This window comes from Strongylocentrotus purpuratus, unplaced genomic scaffold (genome assembly GCF_000002235.5).
Source record: "Strongylocentrotus purpuratus isolate Spur 01 unplaced genomic scaffold, Spur_5.0 spur5_scaffold_6, whole genome shotgun sequence".
Classification (NCBI taxonomy): Eukaryota; Metazoa; Echinodermata; class Echinoidea; order Camarodonta; family Strongylocentrotidae; genus Strongylocentrotus; species Strongylocentrotus purpuratus.
This window is the reverse complement of record NW_022145612.1, coordinates 38,615,029-38,636,809: the sequence shown is the minus strand read 5'-3', so window position 1 is coordinate 38,636,809 and position 21,781 is coordinate 38,615,029. Positions and strand designations below refer to the sequence as shown.

The window sequence follows — 21,781 nt, the reverse complement described above, 5'->3', positions numbered from 1 at the left end:
GGCACTTCAAATTGGCTTAAGCGATAATGTCAATGTGATGTAGTGCCAGACTAATTTCCCATCTGTTCCAACATATAAAATGACTAAAATTTAAATTTTTCAAAAAATCATGGGTTAGGAGGGTCTTTTTTTTTAGAGGACCTATAATAATATGATATCTATAAAATATTTTGAGTAGTGCCCCAAGGGAGAAGGAACTTACAAGAAAATCAGAAATTAGTGATATTTTTGTACGCGGCAAATGGGAGAGCTTATTATCCACGTCCTACGTCACAGTCCACTGACCAAACTACTAAATTACTGAGACTCTTTCTTATATTTGCAAGGTATTTGTATTTTAGAACATGGTATTTTGTATGTCAAAGTATTTCCATTTTCATGATACATTGATCGTCTACTCTACAAAGGATAGTTATAAACTTTGCTATCAAAATAAAAGTATTTTTTTAGTTCTTGATACATTCTGAGGCTGGTAGTTAAAATTATGAACTGATTTGAAGAAAATGGCTGCTGCAACTCAGTTCCATCATGAAATCAGTTCGTGGGCACCTTTATGAAATTAGACTCCGTCCGATCAAAATCCTTGAGTGCCACATTTTTGGGGGTCTATTATACATGTATAATCTATGTGTGACAAAAACTTGTCTGTTGCAAACCAAGCTTGTTCTATTGGTCATGCAAAGCTGGCAAAGAGTTAAAGTAGAATAGCGCCACAGGTTTGTCAACTTATTCTTTCTCACCAAGCATTGGTCTGTTTTCTGGTTTTTTGGTCTGTATAATCATGTAGAATATGGATAATGGCCAAGTATTAATTTCCATAATGATATAATACAAGTACATTGTACATGTGTATTCAAATGATACTGGTTTGTGATGAATGAGTTATGATTATATGATTGATAAATTATAATAAATATATAAATTTTATATAAATGAATCTCCCAATTTTGCATATCCATTCATTCACATTTTCGTCTGTACTCATGCATATAGAATCTATGCACATGCATTCATCAAAAACACACCTGTGGACTATCTTACAAAAGAGTTGAGATTAATCCAGACTGATCACAAGTCCTCTAATCAATCGCATACCAGGAACTTCCACAAAATACCAACTCTTTAGTACAGAGTTTTGATTGATATCAAGTTGTGATCAGTTTCAATCACTCGCATCTGCGTATAAGACGGGGCAATATTAGCGTCTTTCGGATGGCGACGTTAAAGGTCGGTCCCCAGATGTAAATGATCATATCTGATACACGTCTGTAAAAACCCAATTACACACACACACTGAATTTCGTGAATATAAAGGACGACTCCAATAAGACGAGAACAAAGAAAGAAATCACAATCCTCGGTTCGTAATTGCAAATTCAACAGGAATGATTTAATACAAACATGAGATTGCATTAATGTGGCAATACTCGCACCTTTCAACAGTTTAATATTTAGTATGTACAAAAAGAGCCTGCAGGCAAATTCTATATTGCAGACATAGAAATTGAACATCATAATCACAAACACGCGCCCAAGTTCTAAATAGAATACTTCACTATCAAATAATTTGCATTGGGATAAATTCTTTGGGTATGGTGTACACTGGAACTGTAAACGGTTTGCTAAAATCAAGACAGAACAGAAAATTTATAACATCGGGCAATAGTGGGTGAAAAAAGATATTCAGCAAATAAAATGGAGATGAAAAATTCACAATTACACTAATGGACCTGCCTTGTGAAGTTTGATGAAACTTAGAACTTGAATTTTGTAGAGACATATTTTAAAACATATCCATTAAAAAAAATGGTTCATAAAAAGCATACACGGCTTCTTCCAGGCTGTTGTCTAATCTTTATTTCTTGGGTATTAACATCTCGTTTTCTTTCTTGTGCAAGCTGCAAGTTGTAAAATAATTGGAAAAAATTAATCAAGAACCAATGATGATGATGTCTTCAATGAATTATGTACTTTCATTTCTTTTATAAGATCCATGGTAAAACTAGATGGAATTCGACTGCGCGCAGTCGAAAATGATGCCTCCGTCATAGAGCAATTTTACAAACCGAAACGGAAGAAATTTTTCAAATTCAAGTTCAATTGTAATCCATTAACATGTTCTCAGAATATCGTGATTACAAGCAATTTCTCATAAACATATATGACCCTTTGATCTTTGACCTCATGACCCTAAAATCTACTCAGTTCATTGGCTCTGCAAGATTTCCTGAGTTAAATAGTAATCCATCTGTCAGTTCTAATGAGAATGCGTCCACAAGCTATTTTTGCATACATAATGAGCCCATGACCTTTGATCTTATGAACCATTCATTGGCTCTGCAAGATACATAAATGATCTAAGTTTGGCAGGAATCCATCAATCTGTTCTAATGATAATACGATCACAAGCTATTTTTGCATACATAATGAGCCGCATGACCTTGACCTTTACCTCATGACCCCAAAATCTAATCAGTTCATCAGCTCTGCAAGTAACATACATGACCAAAGTTTGGCAGGAATCCATCAATCGGTTGTTCAGATAACGCGATCACGAGCTGTTTTTGCATACATAATGTGCGCTGTGACCTTTGACCTCGTGACCCCAAAATCTAATCAGTTCATTGGCTTTGCAAGATACATACATGACCAAAGTTTGGCAGGAATCCATCAATCGGTTCTTCAGATAACGCGATCACAAGCTGTTTTTGCATACATAATGAGCCCTGTGACCTTTGACCTTTGACCTCGTGACCCCAAAATCTAATCAGTTCATCAGCTCTGCAAGATACATACATGACCAAAGTTTGGCAGGAATCCATTAATCGGTTGTTCAGATAACGCGATCACAAGCTGTTTTTGCATACATAATGAGCCCTGTGACCTTTGACCTTTGACCTACGTGCTCCAAAATGTAATCAGATTGTTTTCCTATAGTGATACACACTATCACTAAGTTTGAAGTTTAAATCTCCAGTGGTTCTTGAGATATCATGATAACAATCTCAATGTATGGAATTTCATAAGTTGACCTCTGTGACCCTTGACCTTTGACATACGTGCTCCAAAATCTAATCAGATCGTCTTCCTATGGTGATACATACTATCCTTAAGTTTTAAGTTTAAATCTCAAATGGTTCTTGAGATATCGCGCTAACAAACTCAATACAAGGAATTTCATAAGTTGACCTCTGTGACCTGTGACCTTTGACCTACGTACTCCAAAATCTAATCAGATCGTCTTCCTATGGTGATAAATACTATTCCCGAGTCTTAAGTTTAAATCTTAAATGGTTCTTGAGATATTGTGATAACGGTCAAACGGGACGGACGGACGGACGTACGGACGTACGGACGGACAACCCGAAAACATGATGCCTCCGGCACCACCTTCGGTGGCGGAGGCATAAATATGACTTGTAGTACGTCAAAATTAATCTTAAGTCAGTGACTCCAAAATCCAAGGGGTCATGTGTGCAGGGCAGGACATTGAATTCAATTAAAATGTAACTTGCGGTTATTTAACATCATGATTTCATGTGTCTTGTTTGTGCACAATGATAACACTTTGAAATAAATAATATTGATGTACCCGCATCCACAACATAATATATTCAGCTAACATAAGTACTCCAGGCTAATGCTAGTTCATACAGGTAATATCAACCATGGCATGCACTTAAAGGGTCCGCCATTTTGATCTGATGCGCACATGCCTGAGACACTGGTAAGATACTACCATCTATGTACATACTTTGCATGCAACATAAATACAAAAATCAGCTTCAAGCATGGGCAGTATACATCAAATGATGATTTCTTATGCAAATCAATTTGCATTTTCTTAGGTTTATTCTCTAATCAATTGATCTCGAAAGATTTTAAATGATATCGGAGCAAAATCGGCCAACAACTCTGGGTGAATCGAGAGAGACAAAATGTTGGATGAGGAGGAAAACCTAGTCATATTTTCATTTCTACGGTCAGAAGATATGGGAGTTGGAACATCCGAGTTTAAGTACATAAGAATCCACCTTCTTGGTTACCAGACTGAAAAGGAAATTGCATTCTATCCGTCACCTTGTGATACTGTTCTGCGAGTCTCACAAAACTTGTCATCAGTGACAAATGACAGTTTTTGTTATAAGCTAGTGAAATCCTTGCTTCGAATTGGTTATCAGCAGATTTGTCAATGATTTAGGTCATTTGTCATTTTAAAAAGGCTTTTTGAAATGCCCCCCAGATGTTGTCTTACAGAGAAGGATGTTGATGTATTAAGGTATGATTGCATAAAAATGATATTCTCAATTCAATAAATTTCTTTAATTCAAACTTCATTCGTAAGGAGGAGTTTCTAAGAAGGTAGGTTGCCAGTCGGAAGAGGACACCACTCCCTTCGAAGGTGACTCAGACATGACATTGTATTCTATCTCTCATCTCTTAGGGAATTGTCTCTGGGTAGTTCCAGGGTATGATGCTGATATATCAAGGCATGATTTGACAAGATGTCATTCTTGGATAACTCCATATCATCAACTTGAGGTGAACCTTGTCCAATAGTGGAAGCCCCCCCCCCCCCAACCCGAACAGAGGATACTGTCTTCTGTACTACTCAATTCAGACACGACATTGTATAGCACTTCTCATCTCTTGATGATTTTTCCATGTGAAGGGCAATGAGAATGATGTTGGTGGATGTAGGGCACGATTGCAGGAGTCCCATGTCATCAGTTTCAAGTGAACATTGATCTCCTTTGACAGTTCTCAAATGATGGAAGCATACGGTGCCAGAACATAGAGGTACAAACACATACATGTACAGACATTGTCCTCTACAGCACCATTACTCAACTGACACAGAGCAATGTCCATGTAGAGTTCAATGAGAATGATGTCCATGATGTATCGAGGCGTGATTGCATAAACATGGCATCCTTGGTTGATCATCATTTCGAAGTGAACGTCGATCTCCTCTGACAGTTCTCAAAAGATGGAAACGTTTGGTGCCAAAACACAGAGATATGAAACAAGCGCAAGTAATCTTCTTCGTTATTTGGCTAAGCCTATGTGCTATCCATTAGGTGTTCCATGAGAATGATGTTGGTGATATATCAAGGAATGATTGCACACAAATGAAATCCTTGGATGATCATCAATTTCAGGTGAATCTTGTTCTCCTCTCCTGTGCTCTGTCCCGATAATTACCCTGTAAAAGAAAAGAACAATGTAAAAAAATATGGGTGACAACAATCATGTGTGATTTGAACGGAGGGAAATCCATTTTTACATAGTTAGGTACATAAAGAAAAAGCAGTAAAATCAGAATAACAGTCTAAGGAAAGTTGAAGAACAATTCAGAAAATAAACATGGACATTTTGGGAATTCATGATTGAGCAAATCTGGGTTGTGCGTAAAGTGACTTTCTCAAAAGATAAGAATCTCAAATTGGGACATCGCTACATATCAATGGGATTGTTGTAATTGTTATTTCTTGCTATTTGCCTGTCCCCCCCCCCCTCCCCTCTTCTACTGCCCTGTACATCTTATTTTGTTCAGACCCTATTACTATACATTACTAATAAGAAGCATTAATGCCTGCAAACTAGTGTTGGATCACGAGAGGCTTCTGGAAGTAACTCACCCCTCCTTTGCTTCCCCCTGGTGACTGCTGCTGCTGTAATCCCGTCCTCGTCTTGAGTGCCTCCAGGTTCTGCTTGTGCAGGTCCGAGAACTGTTGATGCTTCACCAGGACCTCCTTCGACGGGAACTGTCGCTTACAGAGGAGGCAGATGAGCTTGGTCCAGTCCGTCAGGCTAGTCGGAACACTCTCCTTAGAATCTGCCGAGGAGGAGGAGTAGGAAGGGGTAGGCTTCTTACTGGGAGGGGGTGCTTCTTCCTCTGGTTCACTGTCACTGTCTCCGCCATACTGCGCTAGGATGTTCGTCTATCCAGGGGGGAAAAGGGGGGGGGGGGAGGAGGACAACATGTGAGAAAATAAGAAAGGAGTAGCAGGGAGAAATCCAGGGTTGTGTCGGTCGATTATATTTTGACGTTTCCCCACCTCGGACAATACCACTGACAAATAACCTTGATAATTACCACTCAAAGCACAGCTGTCTATCGAGACTGACTCAAAGTCAACAGTGAATCAAACAAATGAAATAACAATTTTCATGTGCTACAAAATAGAAATACACAAGAGCAGCTCTAAAAAGAATAGGGTCTAGCCATGATGATCATGTAGCTAAATCAGAAAGCATCCTCTTTGAACATTTACAACATCATCTCTACTGAATGCTTGTTAGGTGTTGCACTTACAATGCTGGCAGCCTTATTCCGTTGGTCATCACTTGTTGAGGAGCGCTTCAGGGCCAGCATCACAGACTGTTTGGTTTCTACTGGATCAGCCTAAAATTTTTTTAAAAACAGCGAAGGACAAAGTCAAAGCATATGTAGAAAATGGCAGGAAGCAGCTCATATCTGGTTTAGGAGGTGGTGTGGTTCTATGAATGAATGGAGGGTTTCAGAAACAGGTACCAACCAGAGCTCAAGACTAATAGTGAGCTTAAGGATATTGATCCTCAGATAAGAACTATGGCTACGGTACTCATTATTTGGTTGCTCACTAAAAATACATCCATAAAACTACCAAACTACCAATCCAATTTTTTTTAATTTTTTAAATACCAAACGCTGCATAGAGCTGGTCCCTAGGATTTAGACTTAGAGCTGTAGATTCTCTGCGTACTTCCTACCTTACAATCTCAATTAATACTTCCTCCTGACATACAAAAAATAGTTAGTCTCTCAGATAGGACATTCCAGATCACCTATTTGCTTATTAACAATGAAATGTGTACAAGGATGGACCCACCTTTTTACTGAGGACAGCAAAGCCAGCATCTGCAGAGGCTGAGGAGTTGTCTTTCTTGTAATCACTTCCACTCTTCTTTGATTTGCTATTCTTCGTCTCGTTTATGGTTGCAGCCCATCTTCTCATGTCACTTGCCACCTGCAAAAAAACACATTAATTTTGATATATTTATCATGACACTAAAAGGGATCACTAGATGACAATTTATTACGTCTATTCGGAGCCAATAAGACATTAACACAACATCCTTACGGCCCTGAAACGACAATTAACACATTTGGGGATATTAATTAATCTGAAGTGCCTTTGATTAGGCGACTAGATATTGGCGCTTTAGAAATTCTTGGATTGGATTGGAAGTGTTACAAATAGAGAGATTAAGAAAAACATATTTATTTGTATACATAATCTTGCTTCAAATTTACTCTATGTCTTTTTATAAGAATTTAATACAAATTTATACACAATTATACTGTTATCATTCACAATGAAAACATAAGACACAGTAGAACTTTGGTATAAAGAACATGAACTCATCATAACAGGGTAATTCCATTACTTGCCATTGTGCTCTAATGTAATAATGTTATGATGTAATGTCCTTTATCACAAGGAATTTGTCTATCAATCTACTGTAGCACCTGTTATCTGACATACCTTCTTAGCCACCTTTCCCTTCTCTTTCTTATTCTTATCTTCCTTTCCTCCCTCCATCCCAGGCATGCCGACTTGAGGTATAGTAGTAGGCCCATCTTGCTGGGCTGGGACGTACTGAGTACCATCCCAGTACATGTACTGCTGTGTGTGTGCATTGTAGTAATACTGGTGGAGAAAACAAGGCAAGAAAAGTGTTAACATTCAAGATTCAAGATTCAAATTTTATTGTCCACATTAAAAAACACAGAAATTTGGCCTCCACTGGCAAGAGATAACAATAAATAACAAAAAAATACATGAAATGTGCACAAAACAAACACATCAATTAGATTTACAAACATTTTTGAATACATGATGACAAAAGTAAAGACCTACGCTAATGAAGAGGAGATAGCAGAGTAAGATGATAGACTGAAATGGAATGAATTAGGAAGAGCAAGAGCAAGAGCAAGAGCAAGAGAGAATAAAGACTGCTTGCATATCTTTATATAACATCATTACATCATTACATATTATATATTACATATTATATATTACATAATATTATATATTACATCATTATATATTTGGCATCACCTTTGCCTACAAGGGGAAAAGCTAACCTAATCACAATGACCTTTCACTCTCTGCTTTCATGATAACGGCCTGAGATTAACACTCGTCTGCAAATCATCTCAAACCAAATTTCATGTTTTGAAAGCTTACTTACAAGCAACTTTTTTTCAACACAGTTCAAATCAATTACAACAACAGTAAACAAACAAAAAATACAAGAAATCAAACAAGATTGTGCCATTCAAAATAATTCCCAATGCTTCTGCATTTCTCAATTATCTTTAAAAAATTGTGCAAAAAATTAAAGAGAAGGTTGAGTTCTGGGAAGAGGTGAAAAATAATTTTTTAGCATTACTCATTTTTATTATGCAAGTGTGGAAGAACATCAGTTAAGACATGTTCCCTGAAAAGCATGGCTCTTCAAATGCCTTCATATTCTAAATATGCATGTAACATCGTAAAAATCGGGGGCCGGCTTTTTACGCCACGTGTTCGTGTAGTCCCATATACATCTTTCTGTGCAAGTGTTTGTAACTTTACCAAGACTTGGCCAAATTTCTTATCATTTTGATAATTCCAGAACCTTGCAATACACACAAATTCTTATATGCTAGATGATCAACCTTTTCTGGTCGGTTCCACACCGTTTCTTTCACAATGCAATCGCATGACCAGAACTCAACTTCATCTTTAATCATATTCCACGTTTTAAATCTGTATAAAGATGCATTAGACTGGTGTATTGTTTCGGGAGCCCTAACAATATCACTGAGCGCAGGAATGAGTTTGGACTTTACCTGTGAGTTGGAGTCGTAGTACAGTCCTGTCTGAGGATCGTAGTAGAAGCCTGATGATTCGTCATACTGGTATTGAGATACATCGGGATAATAGCCACCGTCTGAACTACTCGATGTCTGGTGCTGTAACTAAACAAGAGTAACATTTATCCTGTTTAGTGCCCACAAAATTCATCAGGAAATGTAGTTTTTCTAACCACTTGGATGTAGACTCGAAATGGTAGGTGAAATGTGTGATATCCTCTCATAACTCACTTCATAACAATAATTACACTTGAATATTTCTAACATTTGATGTCAAATCAGATTACTGGTAATCCAATATCCAGCCACAGCAAATAATACATTTATAAAGTAGCTATTCCCTTCACACAGAGACAGCTAAAGCTCCTTTGGCAATCTATGGTATAGAAAGAAAACTTGTCCATAGAAATCACATTTTTCATTTCCTCTGTTTCACATAAAATCTTATACCTAATGAACCTGTGCACTAAGACCCTTTACCGGTTCTCTTTAAGCAGTATACAGTCAAACTTGCTTCAGAAACCACCTGTCTATAAAGGAGAAATTCTTTGTTTCCCTTGAAGAAAACAAATTCTCATTGAACCCTGTACTAAAAGAACCTGTACATAAAAGACTAAAGACCACTTTTGTTGTCTCCCTTGAGCGGTCTTTATATACTTCACTTCACTGTAATCTACAAGTTTGAATGCAGTTCACTCTTGCACTTACAGTTGGCAATGAAAAAGCGACACTTACTGTTTGGGCATTTGTCTCTGTGTCTTGCTGCTGCTCTTTCTTTCTCTTTTGTGGTTTGACCTCATGAACGATCTGGCTCAGGTCTAGCGTGTGTCCGTCCGTTCCTGGAGGTGGAAGGTCAACCTTGACCCTCTTGGGTTTCTTCTCTGGGCCACTCGCTCTGATCTTGTTGAGTAGTTTCTGGGTGATCTGCTGCTGCTCTAGCTGCATCTTACGAGCTGCTTGCACCTGCTCCTGGGCTAGCGCTACCTTGTCTACAGATTAATTTCAAATTTACAAAAAAATTAAATTTAGGGTTTCAAATAATGTATTTTGTACATTGTCAAATCCTATAAAATATAACCTGTGCATGAAATGGATGAAGAATAATTCATGCACATGCTGTGCACACATTGTGCCTGTTTTGTTGCCTTATCAACAGCTGTTTAATGACAGAGTTAAAAAACAGAATGAAAACACTAAATTGTTCAAAATTCCAAATCATGTTCCTACATAAACTTTGCGTTTTCATTTTTTTAAATTTTATAATAAATTGTTGATGTTATTGTACCGGTACTTATTATCTTCTTTTAGATAAATGAGTTTCATTAGAATAGTATAGTAGCAATTAAAAAGAAGAAAAGAAGAACAAAATTTGTCAATTTGAACTTTACTGCAAATCTCTGTCCTTTTGTGGTTTTTTTTCTTTCTTACTAAAACCTATAGATTCTCACTGCATGACTTACCTGCTACAGATAGTTCTTTGGAAGAGTGAGCAGCTGATCCTGCTGCATAGGCTGCTGCATAGCTTTGATCATAAGCTACGGTGCCTGTCGCCACTGCGTCTGCTTGCTGCTGGTAGTACTGCTCATAAGATGGTCCAGCTTCAGCCTGCAAAAATGATTACATCACATTAACAATAACAAAAATAACAACAACAAAAGTACTAAGAACAACAGCTACAAACAAACAACAGCTACATTAATATTTTTATTCCCAAGGGTTGCTCAATGAGCCTATAAATTACTATGCAAAGACACTGCACGCATTCCAGGAATTTCTTCGTACCAGGTTCCAATTTACTCCAAACTAGGCGAATGTACTTTAATGTCTTGCCAAATGCTATTCGTGCTGCAGTTGGGACTTGGAAAATAAGGGTAGGCAGGAGACCGCCTCCTGACTGAATTTTGATTAGTATTTCTTACCTCGGCCCATGAAGAGTAATCTTCGTCTGTCCCTTCTCTGCAGAAATGCACGGAAACTGGAAAATATGGAGAGAAAAATAGCTCTTAGAACAATGAAAATCAGCACGCATTTCAAAACATGTGAACTTGACTCAAACTAGTACAGGTAACTCTGCCATAAGTCAAAGTCGCACTAATCAAATTTTCCCCAAGTCCAATATATTTTTGGGCCAAACTATGCAAAACATGTGTTATTTAGTCAAGAAGATGATTATAAATCCAAAGGCTCGTCATGTAACAACCTCTTTGTAATAGACAGTTCATGCATGTCGTTACTGTCAAAGTATAAGCACATAAATAGCACCTAGACTACATTTTGAATTCAACTGAGCACTTAAAAGAACATGCTCATAAAAAGTTATGCAATTATAATTCAGGTACACAACAATGCAGTTGTTTTCACCTAGCAATTCCCCTGTTCAAATGGTAATGGGGAAGAACTTGTCATAGAGCACTTCTTTTTCTCTCCACGAACATAAAGGAACAACTTGCGATGATACTTTCTACCTATAACATGGTCTACTTCCATATATGACTTATGTTTATCAACAGTTACCATTCATCAAGTACCATTCATCATTTGTAAATATTTCTCCACCACCAATCACAACTTACTTTGTTTTCCATCTATCACAAAGGGTGGATGCATATTGTTGAGAATCTCCAGTAAGTGGCTGGCATACTCTACAGCCGACAGCGCAGCGTAACACAAGCCTCTTGATGTGTTGGTTGTGGGGTCACGTATGAGCTGGACGTTCATGTCAACGGCCGTGATGTCATGGAGCTCTTGCTGGACCTTCTCCTCCGTGGTCAGCGAGTCCAGACCCATTAGCAGAAGAACTGTATGGAGGTGAGAATTAGAATTGGGACTATGATATACAGTTTATTCTCTACTCTGATACAAAAATAATTTATTTGTAGATTGATATATTTCATACATGTGACAAATGGAGCACAACAGGCACATGACATCATACACATAACATGTGCTCTCATAGAAAAGTAAGTTAGTCATAGATTGATATTCCATACATTATAACAAATAAAGAATAACAGGCACATGAGAGCATGACAAATGAAAGACTTAGAGACTCAAGATATTGACAGATCTTGAAATTTAACTTTCATAAATTTCTTGGTCTCTTTCTGATTTAGCCCTTAAATAATATCACCAATTTGTTTCACTTGGAACAATTTAACAGCAAGCTCGCATCGCATTTTCATACTACAGTAATCAGCATTTACACAACCTTCAATAGTTTTGTGAATAATTTTGTTTCTTCATATCTACTTACTTCTTGTAGGTCTTGTACTGATTTGACTGTATCGCTCTGACTCTGTAATACAAACAAGCACACATTGCATGATTATTAAAAAAAATAAAGAATGTACACACAACAACAAAAATGAGTTTGTCTCATCAAGTGATTCAGGATGAATACTACTCCTGGGACCCGTTTCACAAAGCCTTTTTTCAATTACAAATCTGCTGCTAACCAATCAGAAGAAAGGATTTCACTAGCTTATAACAAAAACTATCATTTGTCACTGATGACGAGTTTTGTGAAATTGGGCCCTGTTAAGTCAGATCCTTAAGATGGAATAAAAAAAAGTTTTAAACATGCATATCATTGTAAAGTAGCTATTTAGGAGATCTCTTGTCACATAACGTCATAGAAGGACAAACTACAATCAACAGTTTATTTATTGCGACCATGACCCTGTGTAATCCAGACCACAAACTAATCTCATCATCCCATACTGATAATTTGTTCACATTTTTTGACAACAAATATCCCTGATTGAAGTTCCGACTGGTCATATGAATAAAATAGTAAGAGTGATTGGCTATCAATTGACATTCTTGATTGACAGATGATACTTGATTTTATATGACATATTAGACAACCTGTACGATGCCTTGCTTGAGTACAATCTTTCAGGAATACACTCTTATAAATCTAATTGAAACATTACTTCATGGTCTATTCCTTACCGTTCTTCTCTATTCCACACTTGAAGCAGTTTCCTCTCCTCTTGAAATTCTGGGTACCACACTACATTAAAAACAGGTTAGTGTTGCATTAAGATTAGACAATGTGATATGCATTAGGCCTAAAAAAAAAATTGATGACTTGGCGTAACGGGTCACTGAAAATTAGGGTAGGTAGGGCGATTTTTTTTTTTTTTTTTTTTGTTTTGTTGTTGTTGTTGCTTATATTTGCATACATGAAATTAGCCATTCATACACATACATACATACAGTGGCGTAGATAGGTCCTCATACCTTGGGGATGATCTGATGAGAGGGGTAGACCATAATATGTTCAAATAACTCCACGCACACACACACACACATATATGGACACACACACTGTGTGAGCAAAGTGAGCAAGAAATTGTTGAAATCTTGATCACCTTGGGACCTGGGGGATGCATACATACACCTGCCCCCCCCCCCCCCCTGCATACATACATGTACATGTACATACACCCTCATGCACATAAAATGCAAACATACGAACGCATTAATAGGTTTCCAACAGACCCCAGCCTGAGATATCTCAGACACTGTCTTCAACAGGATAAACAGGTGAATATGTAGGTTTAGAAGGGGCTGTTCACAAATATTAGTATTTTCACAATGTATTGACTAACATTTTTATAACTTGTCTAGAGGTTAACATGTTAACATGTATCCAAAATCTTGAAGAATGAGGGTTGAAAAGAGTAGCCAATTACAACTTGTGAAAATATTTACAATTGTGAATGGCTCTGTAATAACAAACAGTTGAAAAATGTCTCCAGTATTTCAGAATCCTTTATTAGAAATACAGTTGTATTTTTTTCTTTTCCAACAGCATATGAAAATGTATATCTGCAACACATCTGACATTTTTTGTTTCATTTTCTTTTCTATGATGCAAGGTTTATACAAATGGATGAATCTCATGCCTTCTATGTTTTATAGTTATTTATTCAAATAGTTTAACTATATTCTTTATATCAATATGCTAGCATATTAAAAACAATAAACTCCTGGATAGTATTTCGCACTGTTAATTTATCTATTTTGAATGGTGCTCTTGCTATGTATTTTTGACTTTAATATGCTTTTTCTGTGTATTTGTGTTCTTTCTATACATGTACATGTATATTTAATTTGTAAATTCAAAATGTATCAGCTTTTTGCTGTTTTAAATCTTGAATAGGCATTGGGCTTCGTGCGATCCTCCTCGGTATCCGTGACACTGACAGGCGTGAGTGTTGCAACCACGTATCGATACCCGAAATCTTGTAATAGTGACACTGTTTCAGACAACAGCAAATCAGAAAACGGACCAGTTTTCCTTAGATGCCTTGATGTTCTTAACCACAAAATTATCAGCGGCCAGATCTTGAACGATTTCTCCGATTGTTGCTTCAATGTCCACCTTCCGAAGAACGCTGAATAAAACGTGAGTACCAAATTTACCCGTGAACTGAACGCCATAGGACGCCATGTTGGGGATACAATCGCCTAGCGGTACTATGGCGTACCTGCCCGCTGCACTCGGCGCGCGAGCTGGCCCAAACACGGCGCGGCAAAGCCCAGAACGAAAGCAACAAACATCCGGGTTTTCCCCACTGCGATATCGATATTTACGCAATCGCAATCGGATAAAAAAAAATTAAAAATAGGGTCGGGCGGGTTACGCCAAGTCATCAATTTTTTTTTTTAGGCCTTATTGAACTGTACGAGCGGTTTTATTGAACAATACATGTAAAGGTACTGTTAACTCAAGGAGAGGGAGGGGGAGACACTTTTTTTAACAGGAAAGTAACAAATACAAAGTTAAAACTTCTATTTTATAAAAAAAATGCTCACATGTAGTATTTTTGTCAATACATATTTGCAAAATAAGATTCAGGAATCAAAGAAAGTCAAAGAATTAAATAAAAAAGATAAGATCAACGCACGAGAACGGGAAGTACGGGGGGGGGGGGGGGGGGGGGGCTTGTTTAGTAGATTGATGCAAAAATTCAAACATTTCATTTTCTATTTTCAAAGATTAACCAGATATGAGCCACGTAGATTGACTTACCTGTGAGCAGAACCAGTCTTCATCACCTCTGCTCTTGCTGTATGTGAGTGAAGCACGCCCGTCCCCGATCACCAAAATACCCTGGCAGAATAACACACATGGAAAAGAAAGAGACACAAAAGTAAGTATGTGGTACAATTTTATTCTTCTCCTCTAGCCTGAGAATTGGCTGTGGATCAAAAGAGATATGCAGTCCGTTCTCTGGTCATGCAGATTTTTTTTTTTCAATCTAAAAAAGCGTTAATTTCCTTCTATTAGTTTAAATTTCACTTTTCCCTGAATAATGTCCTAGTACTGCTTATTGCATATAAGCAGAAGTAATTAAATAAATGAATGAATAAACAAATTCAATAAGCTATTGGCAAAGAAACAATTTTCACATCTTTCACGTTATCTGGCAATCATGAGGGATTTGGGGCAAGAGGTTGGAATAAAGTAAATTTTGAGCATGAAAATCTGTGCTTTTGGGAATTTTGTAGCCTTTCTAATTTTTTTTTTCTTCATTTTAGTCTTCCCCAAGAAGTTAATTAAAGGGTCAACAAATACTCAACATGCTCATTTCTGGCTTGCTTTAACACAAATTAAGCAGTAAAAAAAAAAACTAACAGAGGAGAAAAGAAAGAAAAAAAAGGGGAAAAAAAAAAAAAAACATGATCAGAGTTTCCAGACTGACATATATCTCAGTTGAAACCAGTCAATCTAAAAACCTTTCAAAAAATCCTCCTAGGAAAACAGACTTGATCTGACACTAAATAAATCAAGTCAATGTTCTCAAAATATATCACATGGAAAAAAAATGAATATAAAAATAAAGCCAAACCTCTTTGCACAAAAATATCAAATTTCAACCTGTCTAAGAAATTTAAACAAACATGTCAAGATAAGTTCCAATGCATGTAATTTCTGGAAAAATCAAAGAGGTTTGGCTTGGCAGCAAACAATCTAGGCAACATCATTTGCAATTTGCAAAAGAAAAAAAAATCCTCTCAACTTCAACAAAAAGCAAATGACTGCATCTTGTTCTTGTCTAAGACACTATTACATGGGCAAATGATGACACAATGTTTTTATTTCTATCATATTACAATCCAGTATTTTTGTTAACCTTTTAAAAGAACTTGATATGGTACATGTAGGAAGAATATAGCAGCAAAGCATTTTCGATCACCACTTTCACTCTTCAAATTGGATTTTCATTTTGCATTTTTTTTCTTTGTCCATGACAAACTTTGATTTCTAATTTGCAAATTTTGTTCACACCACATCGTGTGATCATGTGTCCATCTTTGCATCTCTCTTCAAGTCTAAGATCTACCCCTTTCCCTTCTCCCCTTCCATTTCAGAATTTCAAATCCTACCTCATCTATCGCTTTGATACACTAGGTGCTCTGTGGCAGTTCTCTGTAAGCCATGTTGTGCACATGTGGTTTAAATGAAGTCAAGCTAACTATTTGCTTATCCATATTATTTTCTTTTTGTGTGTGTGAAACATGGAGGCTAAAGTATTGCCAATCTTTTTTCATATTAATCATGTCAACCCCCCCCCCCCCCCCCCTCCCTTCCTTTTTTCATTTAGTATTTTCTCATTTTTCCACAGTGGAAGTACTTGATTGTCTTTGATTTTTCAGCAGTAATCTATTTTCTGATTTATTTATTTAAAAAAATTAGTAATGCATTTCTTCTTCTCCTAAAGACATTCCTTACTTGACTGAATTTGTATGATGCTATCCCTATCAAACCCCTTAATTCCTATGCCCATCCCCCTAACTACACAAACTAGGTGCCTTGTTCTGCCTTTCTCTAGCAATACTCGACAACCCTTGTTTGCCGACTGCCTTGAAAAGCAGCAGCAGCTCTACAAAAAGGAGCGCAGGGAGAAGAATACATCGTGACTGGCACGATCTCAACAAAACCTGGTTTTCCTCCATCCATCGTTGGGCATCCGGAAGGAATTGGAACTCCACAAAAGCGAAGCCTCTTGATGCACCTAGAAAGGGTAATATAGGAGAGGCCAGCAAATGGACCCAGAGGGCAAGTGTTAGGAATGTTTGTCGATAGGCATTCACAGTTCACTCACTCACTTCTCATCACTCTTTCCCTCTTTCTTTTCGTGTGTGTAATGTATGCTGGACAGGCACTTCTGGTCAACAAAGCTGGCTTGTCTTTTCATTTACTAATTTTTTCTTTATTTTGCAATCGAACATCTTGTTCACTTAAAAAAAATATCATCAAATGATGAGCTCGCAGCATTATAATGACTTTATACTGAAACAACACTGATGAAGGAATGTATTCACAAGTCAATGAATAAAGAATGTACAAAATTTACTGCAAGGAAGAATGGCTATTAATGCAAACACATATTCCAACGTAACTTTAATTTCCACCTATTCAATCAAATTAATACTACTAAATACAGAGAAGTGGTGTTCATTAAACTCTGAATGTCAAAATTAGCAAAGTAAATAACCTTGCAATAACACAAATGATATTCTATTCTTAATTTTCAACCTTGCTAGTTGACTATTTTGATGAAATGACAATGACACTATATCTGGAGCACACATACAGATACCACCACAGAGTAACATAATGGCGGCACCCAAAAGCTGAATGTGTCATACTATATGTATATATATATACCTTATTCTAATTTGAATACACTTTTAATCTAAGTTCATATCCAACATTGACCTAGCAAAGGCCTTAATCATAAACTTACCTGTGCTCATCTTTGAACCCTGTGAAGATAAAGCTGGTTAATACACAAAACATAAATGCCCCGGTGAGCAAAAGATGAAAAATGTGTACACAACGATTCCTTCATCAGTGTTTTTGTTTCAGAAGTTTAAAAAAAACATTGTTCCTCTCTCATTTGGCATTGCATGAAGTGCATCTGCCATAATCAGAACGTGCCTATGTTACAGCCCTTGACCAGTGCACTGTCCAGCTTTCAAACCTATTACTCCATGAAGTCTGGCCAACCATTTTTTATGAAATGGTGTGGGGCTTCTGTGTCTCACCTGAATCTTTGTGTTTGACCAGTCTGACGTCCTGGATGTGGGCACCAAACAGCTGAAGTATCCCTCGCAGCTGAACAATTCAAAAAGAAAAGAAACGGTCAAATACCAGTTCAAAATGTTCATCCCATAAATACCTTCCAGTACTAGGTAGTATCTTCCATTCAAAGTCACTAAAACATAATTAATTTGACAACATGCATGTACTTTTACTCTGAAATACAAGGGACCTTTTTACATGCATGTTTTGACGAGGATATGAATTTATGGTGAACATAAAACAATCCTGTGAACTTCTGTATGTAAAATGGGAAAATAAAATTTACAAACAACTGAAAAATAATTCTTTTCAGCAAAAAACGGTAGATGACTGTCAAACATATAAAATAATGATTATTAAATAAACAATATTTTACTTAAATAATTTATGAATGACAAACAAATGAATCAATTGGCTAGTATATTTCAAAAGCATTTATAAGAGTATCCATATAAAAGGAGTTGAGCGAATTGGAAACCAATCCCATGGAAACTTTCAAGAATATGGCGCTCATATTCAAGATACTTACATATGTTTCATCAACTTCAGCAGGGAGATGCTTGATAAGGATAGTCCTGCATGGCCTGTCTGATAGCTGTTTTCGCTGTAAATAATGAAATACATGCATTTGAAACCATAGAAATGTCACATTTAAAACATTGTAATATTGAAATCATCAAAGACTGAAAAATATACCCCCACCATGATAATTTCTGTTTCATTAAAGCCTCATCAAACATCCACTGATGTGGATGTTTTCAAAATGTTGACTATGTCACTCTTCTCCATTGAGATTCTTTACCTTAAAATATATCACAAAATATATTTGTTTATATTGATGTTTACTTCAATTCAAAACAAAAGAGAGAATAAGATTCTGCCAATACCTCATCACGGTCTCTCCTTCTGTCCCTCCGTCTGTCCTTTCTTCGACCTTTCTTCTCTTCACTATAGTCGCCTGGAACTACACATTTAAAATAGAAAATAAGAAAAATAATCAGTAATTGTGTCATAACTCAAAAATTAGAAATACATAAAATGGATATAAGAAAGTTGGAACATTTGTTACCATTGCTATCAGGAATGGAATTAAAATATGATGCTTGGGTGCTGCCATATTGTATTACATGTACATTTTTAATTCATCTATACTGAAATTTTACTGGACATTTTTTGAGAGGGAGGGGGGGTGGAGGGGGGAGAAGGAAGAACAATGAAAGAAGATTATCACGGTTGCCAAATTAAAAATTAAATAGTTACTTTTCTTATCAGCCTTTTTAATCATGTGAGTTGTAATTTGAAGAAAAGAAGAGAAAAAAGAAAAGTTAAGGCAGTCCTGATCATGTACACAGTACCTTCATTGTAAATTGCAGCATCTAGTCGTTGAACCATACTAGCTTCAGCTGCCGCTGCTGATGCATACACTGCATTCTCCACTCCCCAATTCCCTGCTGCTGTAAGGAGTCGCTGATGTTCAAGCGTCCCTGGTATCGCGGGCATATTTTGACCTGATGCTCTGCTTATTACATCTCTGGCTCTGATGTGGATAGTAAGGAAAAAAAAACATTCACATGTAAGCAAGTCTTGATAAACTCTATAGATCTAATATAAAGTAATTAAACCATCTAAAATCCTAAATTAGGCTAAAATAATGGGTTTAGTCTTATCACCTTGGAAGATCAGTTTCTTTGAACTTTTTCCCTCCTTCTATTCTACCTTCCTGTACGGCTATGACTGTTCTTCTGTTTGCTTCTCTTCTGACCTACAATACAATATAGATCTAGATCTAGATCTAGATCTAATTTCTTGTAGGGCCTAGTTTCACCCAATGTTTTCCTCCCAGCTCCCAGTTTTCATTTATTTCATTTACAATGATTTAGATCTAGATCTAGATCTAGATTAGACCGAATTTTCCGTCTCTTTCGTTCGTTAGCCTCTTATTGGGGTAGGGTCGGCTCTCTCTTTAGAGACGGAAGCCGTTTATACACATGTCCTTGCTAACGCCACGGCCAGTTCTGGTCGCAGCGTTTTGCCCCCAAAATCCCCCAAAATGTCATTTTACCTCGAGCATGTTATATTGTAAATTAGGCCTAGGCTATAATAAATCAGTTCCACTTACCAACTTGACTGAAATAATCAGTTTAATAGTCCCTTTTTAGGAAATTATGGGTCAAAATCGAAATCCATTTTGAAAATCTTTTTCAACTTGGATTCCGATTTTGACCCATAATTTCCTAAAAAGGGACTATTAAACTGATTATTTCAGTCAAGTTGGTAAGTGGAACTGATTTATTATAGCCTAGGCCTAATTTACAATATAACATGCTCGAGGTAAAATGACATTTTGGGGGATTTTGGGGGCAAAACGCTACGACCAGAACTGGCCGTGGCGTTAGCAAGGACATGTGTATAAACGGCTTCCGTCTCTAAAGAGAGAGCCGACCCTACCCCAATAAGAGGCTAACGAACGAAAGAGACGGAAAATTCGGTCTAGATCTAGATCTACTGGTAGTAATTTGAATCTAGACCTCTAGAAATATTTCTACTTTTCCTTTTAAATTTCACCTCCATCATGACATTTTTATACAATTTCTTCTTCCTCTTTTTCAATTTTCCAGGAATCTTCCTCTTTTTTTTTTGTCCTGATATCTAGATCTAGATATTCCCCCTTCTTCTTCCCACTTGTCCTATTCCCGTCAGGTTCTCAGTTCTTCTAAATTGTTCTCTCAAGACAAGTCAAGTCAAGAGTCTCAATTACTCTCAATGCTTGTTCTTCCGTCTACTTTAATTATCTTTTGTCTGCAATTATTTCAACTTTCTGGGAGCAACTTTACTCTTTAGAATATCCCACCACTAAAATTGACCAAGCGTTCGTTCTGCATCTGTACCGAAATATAATTTATTTAAAAAAAATGTTTCTTCTTTTTTTCATTTGTAAAACTTGTTTCGTAACTTGCGAGGTCAACCTGATCAAGGAACAAGCATGTCACGGTAGAGGCGTTGAGCGCGCGCTAGCCGAGGAGTTGGCTAAGGAGCTGGTCGAATCGGATAAAAGAGCAGGCGAGCGCGAGCGGCCGTGGCGGAAGGCCGAAGGCCAGGGACCCCTAAAGGCCATGGCTAGGAACAGGGGTTTCAACGCTGACTGTTCAACTTGCATGCAAAGAGACGCGAATAACATTAACAATGCCAATCGTTTTATACTCTTTACAAAGGCAAAATCATACCTGGAAATTAAAGCAGAATCATCTTCAGAATCCAAAGTATCTCTTCTTGTGCTGTACAAGTAGTAATTTTTATCTAGTGCCATCTTTTCTGATAAAACATACAAAATTGTTAAAGCTTTGTTATGAAAGCAAGATGGTTGACGTGACGTCGATCGGTCGGAAATGATAGCCTTGCATAAAGAGGTTTTTAAACTATATTTTCTATGACCCATAACAATACGCATTCAATTATAAAGTAAACCCTACCTAAATAGTCATGTAAAATTAGTTTGAGAATTGAAATGGATTTTGGTACATGGTGGTTAAGTGAAACGATAAGGAAATAACTTTTAAAGTATGCCATCATTAAAAAGTGATCATGACAAATAAATCACGTGCACGAAAATAGACTAGGCAAGTTAAGGTTTACATTTATTTCGCTGAATGAATGAGTCAATCAAGAAATATTTCACACATAAATCGCGACTTTAGTGAAGACGGTTACATAATCCTAAATAAAGTTGTTACCCGAGAAAGGCACCATCTTCTTGTGTGTTCGATCCATAG

General features: G+C 36.9%; 1 protein-coding gene across 2 annotated transcripts; it reads right to left on the bottom strand.

Moving 5' to 3' along the window:
- Nucleotides 1-3,413: 3,413 nt before the first annotated feature.
- LOC587083 (RNA-binding protein 10) lies at nucleotides 3,414-21,393 on the bottom strand. Of its 2 annotated transcripts, XM_031000417.1 has the most exons (19): nucleotides 21,236-21,393; nucleotides 19,367-19,548; nucleotides 18,899-18,975; nucleotides 18,541-18,615; nucleotides 17,975-18,044; nucleotides 16,865-16,938; nucleotides 14,952-15,032; nucleotides 12,863-12,923; nucleotides 12,162-12,203; nucleotides 11,482-11,706; nucleotides 10,828-10,883; nucleotides 10,369-10,513; nucleotides 9,644-9,897; nucleotides 8,885-9,013; nucleotides 7,533-7,697; nucleotides 6,876-7,013; nucleotides 6,320-6,409; nucleotides 5,643-5,945; nucleotides 3,414-5,206 (listed from the first exon to the last, which is right to left on the bottom strand). In XM_031000417.1, the coding sequence occupies exons 1-19, from the start codon at nucleotides 21,316-21,318 to the stop codon at nucleotides 5,159-5,161; spliced, it is 2,298 nt and encodes a 765-aa protein (XP_030856277.1). In that variant the 5' UTR covers nucleotides 21,319-21,393; the 3' UTR covers nucleotides 3,414-5,158. The 2 variants fall into 2 exon arrangements, with proteins under 2 accessions (XP_030856277.1, XP_030856278.1); XM_031000418.1 differs by lacking the exons at nucleotides 16,865-16,938; nucleotides 21,236-21,393 and having other exon boundaries at nucleotides 19,367-19,501.
- Between the last annotated feature and the right edge of the window lie 388 nt (nucleotides 21,394-21,781).